Source organism: Phascolarctos cinereus, unplaced genomic scaffold, assembly GCF_003287225.1.
Source record: "Phascolarctos cinereus isolate Bilbo 61053 unplaced genomic scaffold, phaCin_HiC Scaffold_726;HRSCAF=1367, whole genome shotgun sequence".
Taxonomy (NCBI): domain Eukaryota; kingdom Metazoa; phylum Chordata; class Mammalia; order Diprotodontia; family Phascolarctidae; genus Phascolarctos; species Phascolarctos cinereus.
This window is the reverse complement of record NW_027556098.1, coordinates 177,578,322-177,586,880: the sequence shown is the minus strand read 5'-3', so window position 1 is coordinate 177,586,880 and position 8,559 is coordinate 177,578,322. Positions and strand designations below refer to the sequence as shown.

Genomic DNA, 8,559 nt, shown 5'->3' with positions numbered 1-8,559 from the left:
TCCAGAGTTACTACCCCACGTGTGACAAATTCTATTTATTTCAAGCCAGCCAGTCAAAACATAGCCCACCTCTCCCATTCCCCTCCTCTGACAACACAAAGACAGAGTGTTCTTCATGGATCCACATCCTGAGTGATCCTGTTAATAACAAAATTGTCCCAGATCTCAGTGTTCTCGTGTCTATGAAACAAATATCCTTTTAAACCACACACATCAAATGGTGTTCAGAGACTGCATTAGCCATCTTTATTGCACTCAGAGGAAGAACTCAAGACACATATGTAGAATGGATTTTTTAAAGTAGATGTTTTCTTGACCCAATTAATTTTTTATTCAGTGAAAAAAGTTGACAAAGACAAAAATCCTTTAAAATTGTGCGACAATATAGTAAAATCTTTAGCAGAAATCAGTGACTTAAGAAACTTATCAAGGCAATTTAAATTATAAACATCTAATGTTACTTTGGAGAAGAACAAATATAGAGTTTTGCTTAAATAAGAGCAGTACAGGATTTATTTTTTTTTCTGCAAATGCTTGTGAATTTGCTTAAAATTTTTAATGATTCCTAACAGAATCTTTCAAGAGAGAAGCTCTATGGCAAACAGGAGAATAATATTGTTCCATTTCACCATTCACTCTTTCATCCCTCTAAGATACTATACATGAGACTAATACCATTCCTGGATTACTTGGCTCTTAAAAGTTGCGATATGGCTGCTCTAAATGAGTGGGCAGAAACATATATGCACCTAATCCTCCCTTAGCCTCTTTTCCTGTTAAGTGGTGATGATACCTTTTTGAAAACATACCTCTCATCAGCATGCTGCCAGTATGTTATCTTATTCCATCGCTTAGGCTTGCATAGAGAAGAACTTGTATAAACTCAATGTACTGGTTTTTAAACATTCAAGTTAAGACTAATTAGATGGCAGGAATTTCAAAGAAGAGTCCTAATGTAAGCTGTTTCAAAGATTCCCGCCTGGATATTTAATCAACATAAGGTGGCATTCAGTTTGATTATTTTCCTAGATGCCTTCTTTGCACGGATTTTATTCTTTGCCAGTGAGAGATGAAATAGTCTGGAAGACCTGCAGTCAGTAGACAGTCTTGGGTGAGGGGTTCTCCATCAGTAGCAGCAACCTCGGTGAAGAAGGAATCAAACTGCTAGGATGGATCTTCCCCTAGGAAGAAAATTTGGGGACGTATTTTCACAAGATACAATAACTAGTCTACCTAAACCAACTGAAAGAATGACTGAATAAAGCAGGTATGTGTGTGTGTGTGTGTGTGTGTGTGTGTGTGTGTGTGTGTGTGTGTGTTGGGGGAGGGGCTTCCCTTGTCACATCCCCTACACTTGACATTGCCTCTTTTCCATTCAAGAGAAGTGACCTATGAGGCACAATCGAGCTAATTTATTGAATGGACATTTGACATTTAGGAACATACTATATGGGTTACACGTTACTGGAAGAAGAAAGCAGGAGACAGCTAACCTCTCCCTCTGTCATCAGTGGCAGTGATCCTAGGGATGCCATTAAGGATAGAATGAATCCCTATAAACTCCTTTTTCAAGAGACAAAAGCTCCTCCCAGTGGCTGGCATCGTAAGGGTTTTCACAGACTTTTAAGTCAGCCACCAAGCTGCTAGAGGTGTTTTGTCTTGTTTTGTTTTGTTTTTTAACAACCTGGAAGGTTGGACTATACAGACATGGCCTCCTCAAGGACTCTGCAGGACTCTACTGTCCAATCATGACTGCTAATTAAACACCTCAAGAGAGGCCCATGTCACATAAAGTCCAAAGGGTTTTGCTGCACATACCACACAGACAGTCAACTTCCAGTACAAACTTCTTGATGTTATTCCTTGCCCAATCTGTTCCCCTTGCTCAATTTCAATGATCCCCATTAGGGGACTTGGTTCTACTGGGAGAAATATGAAAACTCCCCACTCCCCCTCAAACATGACAGATCAAATGGAGAGCATCTTCACCAAGGCACGAGACCCCCTTTGCCAAAAGCACCCACTGACATTGGCTGTGTCACAGTGAGGGAAAATATCCAGTCACTTGAAAAGGCACTCAGAAATTTCTTGACATTTCCCAGTGCCACTTCAACCACACTGGATCCCTTTAGATTTCATATATACATCCCGACCCCACACAACTACATGAAGAAAGCTGATGTGCTTCAAAACTCCATAAAAATATACAATTTACACATCGCTGCATCTATCTATATCTATCTTCGTATTCTGGAGCTGAGCTCTTCTGTTTATATAAAATGCACTAGCCCTACAAGGCTGCTTTCTCTAACAGCACAAGGGGCATTATTTCAAGGGGAGAGGTGGTGGCCGGCATATTCAGTACTGTGCACACAGCATTGCGAGGCACTAGGAACTCTCAAAAATACCTAAACATTGCTGACGGAGACCTGATCTATACACGAAATTACCTACAGAATCAATGAAAACAATGTCTTAGAGCTCACCAGAGCCCTGTATGATGGTTTTAACAGACAACACAAAGGATTGATAGGAAGGGAGGAAAAGAATCATACTTCCTCGTTTAATTTATTTAATTAAATTAATTTATTTATTTAAATTTAATTAATTCTCTCTTCTCCCCACCCCCTGATTTTTAATCTTTCAGCTACTTAAAGGAGTAATTAAAGGGGGAGGTAGAAGGAATAATCAATAATAAAATCCCAGCCAAGAATGGAGAAAACCAATAAAACTCCTGTCTTTCAAAAAGAAACAATGGCCTGGGAGAAGGCTCACTTCACCACCACCACCACACATTAAAAATGAGAGGAGTAGCCACACCGAGAATGAAACTTGTATCGTTTCAAATATTTCTTATCTGAAATTAAAGTCAACAGTTTAAAAAAGACTATGGGCTCTTTTTCTCCCCCAACACAATCCTTAAGAAGACTGTAAGTACATTTTGTTACACAAAACAAGATACTTTTGGTTAAAATAAATCAAATACTTGAGAAAAGACAGAGGTACACTGCATCTAGCAGCGATGATGAGGCTTCACAAAGCTTTGCATATCAGAAACATGTATTAAAAGACATAACTTTGGATTCTCCCCACAGGTCATTCATTGGTCCCAACCTGGGAAGAAGTTTCACAGTGACAAACCACACAATACAACTACAACAATGTCAGACAAGGATGCAGACATCTCTAACTGCTAAAGAGAAGCGTGACAGGCCGCAGTGCATTCTACATTAAATGGCCAGTGTTGTTTTTTGTTTTCGTTTTTGACACTCAGGTGACTTTATAAAGGCAGAAGAACAAATCATTTTGTGAAGAGAATGAACAAACCCCATTTTTGCTTCTACTGCTAATTATGGTTTGGTGGCCCAAAATTTTGGATTATTCAGCTATTTTGGTGAGAATGTAGCACTTTCTCTTTAGAGAAAGGAAGGAAGGCAGGAAGGAAGAGAGAGAGGGAGAGAGGGAGGGAGAGAGGGAGGAAGGAAGGAAAAGAAGGATGGAAGAAAGGAAGGAAGGGAGGAAAGAAGGAAGGAAGGAAAGGAAGAAAAGAAATAGAGGGTAAAAAAAAGAAAGAGAGAGAGAGAGCATGAGAGAGAAAGGGAGGAAGAGAGGAAGGAGAGAGAAGGGATTGTGAGAGAAAAAGAAAGAGAAGGCACTAACCCAATCCAAAACAGCTATATACACCAAGTATTTTTAAGAAAAAATATCGGCCACACTATTATCTCAAATATAAAACTTAAAACTGAAGATGCATAAATCGAAAAAAAATAAGGTACTCTATTTTCCAGAGTATCGATTGGTCACATATTGCATTGAGTTGGGAGCTAACTCTCTCTCACAGTAGAAGGAATCTTTTTTCCCCAATGAAGACTGCAGCAGTGTATAATAGAGCAGTGTTCTCTTACGCCACCATTTCAGCTTCAGAAGTTATGTCTTGTACACGGGCAAATAGAGTAAAATTCCATCGCTTAATATAAGCAAGAGTAAGCTTATGGTTGGCAAGATGCACAAGCTGCAGTTCTGTCTAATTGAAACTGAGTATTGGTTTCAAGTGTCTCTCCTATCAAATACAGTAATGTTAAACACGTTAGATTAAAATGGGTTTCTTCAGGAATGGCAAAACCATTGCTTTTGTCCCACTCCTGGGCCCTGTGAGAGAGGAGGGCTCAGTAACACATGCAATGTCACATAACCACAAAATTCTAGCCCCAAAGAGAGGCCCCAATAAATTAACAGAACAAAATAAAAGCATCCTCCCCAACCCCAGCCACGCCAAATTTGCATATAAACAAAATCCAAAGAATATTTAAAATTCAGTCACTCCTTCAAGGAGAGGGGGATTTCACCCACTGTAGTTCTCCTGAAGTTTTTATTAAATACATTTCTGTTGCCTTAGAAAAATAAAAGGGAGTAGCCAATTTATTAAACCAAAAATTATCTCACAGACTTAAAAGCATGCCCAGCAAGCACAGCCCTGTAAGACTAAATTAATGTCAAATCAAAGCAATCTGATGACTAAAATCAACCTGGTTTCTTGTTGTTCACAGTTGATTACTACAAAGTTTATTCATTCATTTCTTTCTCTTTTTTTTTGTTTTTGTCCTCTTTTTTGGCCCATATAAAAATAACGTATTGCAACTCAAAGTGCATTTTTTTTTAAAATAAACCATCAACTATCTTTATCAAATAAAATATTTACACCATTTGGTTTACAGTGAGGAACACTCTTCAGGCTATAACCATGGGGACGTCATCTGAAAATCCCGTTATCATGGGAGCATCCTCGTCATCATCTCCTAAAGACAAACATAACTGTTGGTAAACTTCTCATACACTGTCACCCCACCCATGGCCCCCTCTCCCTACCACACACACACACACACACACACACACACACACACACACACACACACACACACAGTTCCCTCATCATAAAGGACAAGGCTGCAGCCTCCATGTTATCCAGCACAGCAAACTCTCAGTGTAGCCACATAGAGTTTATAGAATTCTGTAACACAGCCTTGGTTCTGTTTTGCCTCTCAATACCTTGCTGAGTCACATGAAGATCACAGGATCCCTATATAAATTTAGAGCTTGAAAAAAGCCTCAGAGCTAACACATAAGGGAACTGAGATCTAGACACGTCCAGTGCTTGGCATGGTGCCTGGCACATGGTAGGCACTTGATAAATATAAGATGACTGACTGACCCAAGATGTTCTGGAACTTGACTAAGGCCAAATTAGTAGTTAAATAGCAGGATTGGGATTTGAATCCAAGCCCTCTGACACAATACCCAGCATTGTGAGGGCACTAAAGGAGTATAAATTTCTTTTGGTATCAATCGAAGTTTAACAGGATTAGGAAGATAACTTTGTGGGATGAAAAAAAAAATGACCTGGAAGGCATGATGTTTTCACAGGTTTTCTTTGTTACACTGTCCTCCTTCCATTAATCAATCCAGAGTCAATTGCATGGTCTGCCCTCTCTGCTTGGCCCATAGTGCTCTCTTTGCACTGACACAAGTGGGTAAAGACCCATGAGAATAAGGAATATAAATTCCTTGAGAATACAGGCTGTATTTCCTCTGCAGTCCATGACTTGTGTCTTATACAACCAAGAGGCACTCAATGTTTAAGAGAATGGAGCTGAGCTGTAGAGGTACCACTCCTCCCCTAGCAAAACCCCCAAACCCACCCATCTTCCCTTTCCCCACATGGTGGTTTTTCTTTAAGCCAGGTGGACCAAAGAGTTTATCAAACACACAGGGAATTGAGGAAGAGACCAGAGCAGAAGTGGTCTCAGAGTGCAGTTACCACTTAGGAGAGTCACCTCTTGTTCTGCTATTGTTACAAAGCTAATGTGTGATTGATGAAATTACTTTTAGGACTCAGGAGAAGGATCAAGAGAGGAAGGGAACATTTTAGGGGAACAGAACCTGCCCCGCAAAAGCATGACTAAGACCTACATCAAGTCCTCCAAAGTTGCCCCAAGGAGATGAGATTAATGGTATATTACGTGTATGAGTCGGGGTAGTAAGTTATTTTGGGGGGCAGGTTTCCCATAGATTCGGAAGATATTTGGAGAGTTTCTAAGGTCTGATTTTTGCACCCAGAGGAGGCAAGTTCCCAGATAAATGCCACTCCCTCAGAGGTGTGACCAGAATGGCACGGAAGCTGAAGAGGATGCCAGACATGAGTTAACATGGCAAGGATCTTAACCTCAAGCTCAAAGGCACTTCAGAGGCCAACTAGTTCAATATCCTTATTTTACAGGTGAAAAAATTAAGAAGTTAAAGTGACTTGCACAAGGTCACACAGATAGTAAGCGACAAAGGTGGGATCATGACCTAATTTAAATTTAATTTAAACTAATTTAACCCATTCCAATAGTATTATTGGCTAATGAATAACTCACTTTGGCAGTACACAAAATATAGACAAAGGACAGGCCTCAGGGAGCCCTAAAATGAATCACTGGCTTAGAAAATAAGTGGTTTAAAGGAAAACCACCATAACAACCAAGCCATGCTTACCAAGATCATCCCCTGATGAGAAAATGGCTGAACCAAGCCGTGAGCTATAGTGACTGTTGGCAAAGGCAGTGAAGCTATTCTGCAGCCTCCGATGCCGTGTGTATAGGACTACAAACCCTATCCCCACGGTCACCAGAAGCAGGAATAATATAGGAACCACAATGGCAGCCACATCGGTCGATCTTCCAGCCTGGAATGCTGATGCATCCCCACCTGCCAACAGAAGACATCAATAAGGAACATGCAGGGGATGGAGGAGATGACCCCCTCCAGTTTCCTGACTGCCCCAATAGTCCCCTCTCCCTATCTTTTGAGATGTGCAACCCTGAGCAGCCTCCTTGTATGATATGTTCCCACATGACTATTTTTTGATTGCCCGCCATGAGCTGACAGACCATAGGCCTTGAGAATGCAAATATGGTAATTACATTAGACTCTTAATCACTGCCTTGTTGGTTATTTAGATGATCTCTTGGAAGGGAGACCTTTGTTGGGGGTATCAGCATTGATTTCATTAGCATTATTACTCAAGACCACTTGCTTGCCGTGTACAAGAGGATGTGAAACCAGACCACTAATTACTGAGATTGCAATTATTTCCCCGACTTGGCACCCAAGTTGCACTGAACTGCAATTACCTGAAGCTCTGTTAAGTGATATAAAATACTCATTCACTAGAATACTGACTTATCGCCTGTGCTTTTATTTTTTTTTTGCCTTAAAAAAAAAAGAACCCAAACTCTTCTATAAAAATGTTTAAACCATCTATGGGAAAAAAAAATAACAACTTGAAGATAAGATTTAGGCTCTAGACTCTTTTCTCAATGTAAATGGAACTTACACAGATCAAGGGCAAAACATACACATGAAACCTTAACTTAGCCACGATACAGGGACCAATCTTCTGGGGAAAAATGTTAAATAAACCAGGACTTTCTCATCAGAGCCTGTCTCTGGAATGTTGTCACACAAAGCACTTTGATAAATAGTGACTTAACACAAGATGGGGCGTGTGTGATTTTTTTAACCGTTGTTTGGTTGTAATTTACAATGAATCAGGGCCTTCTCACCCACCATGACCTAACTCAGTTATCAGACCACCTACACAGCGAATGGTGAAGAGAAAGGGGAGGGAGCTGGCATAGAAAGAAGTAGTATGTGTGTTTGTGTAGCTGCACAGTTCATACATATCATACCACAATAGCCAGGCAGACAATGCCTGCTGGTTTTCTGTTGTTTCGGACTAACTGTGCTCCTAAATCCTCTGCTCCCGACCTCACCTCCCACAAACCTTCTATTACAAGAGTTGTGTCAGGTGCTGACTCTGATCTTTCTGAGCTGATAGCAAAGTTTAATTACAGCACTAGAAAGGTATATGAGTAAGATTCTATGGAGCAACCTGAAGCCTTCTGAAAACTGCAGGAAGAAACCAGTGATGCTGGTGACTCACCGAACCCTAACTCATCATAGAGAAGTACTGCAGGCTCTCCACAGATCTGGCCACCGATAAGGCATCTTGCTTGTACTGAGAAAGTATAATTGTGGGCCCATCTTCAGATTAGAAATTTTAAAGAAATTGTCGGTGGTGTTCCCAAGGTACGCGGTGATATTCATCACGCTGTCATACATGCGTATCTCATAACCCTAAGAGCAAACATGTAGACGTGAGCACATACCACACACAAAGAATCATACCAAGAATGCTAGAGTGTTAAGGGACCTCAAAGATGTCCTGGTCCAGGGGTGGGGAACCTTTGGCCTCGAGGCCACATGTGGCCTTCTAGGTCCTTGGGTGCAGCCTTTTGACTGAGTCCAAGTTTTACAGACTAAATCCTTTTATTAGGGGGATTTGTTCTGTGAAGTTTGGATTCAGTTAAAGAGCTGCACCCGAGGACTTAGAGGGCCACATGTGGCCTCGAGGCCAAAGGTTCCCCACCCCTGTTCTGGTCCAAACCCATCATTTTTTATAAAGAAGGAAACTGAGGAACAAAGTGATCTGGTCAAAGACAGAGATCAAGTCCGTGG

At 40.8% G+C, this 8,559-nt stretch overlaps 1 protein-coding gene across 1 annotated transcript in view; it reads right to left on the bottom strand.

Annotated features, from left to right (window-relative positions):
* Positions 1–218: 218 nt before the first annotated feature.
* The window catches only part of SORL1 (sortilin related receptor 1), a 213,393-nt gene continuing 205,052 nt past the window's right edge, over positions 219–8,559 (bottom strand). The window contains 4 exon segments of the mRNA XM_020984875.2: positions 219–4,796; positions 6,535–6,747; positions 7,985–8,078; positions 8,080–8,178. Of these exon segments, the coding sequence (XP_020840534.1) occupies positions 4,729–4,796; positions 6,535–6,747; positions 7,985–8,078; positions 8,080–8,178 (474 nt within the window). The 3' untranslated portion in view covers positions 219–4,728.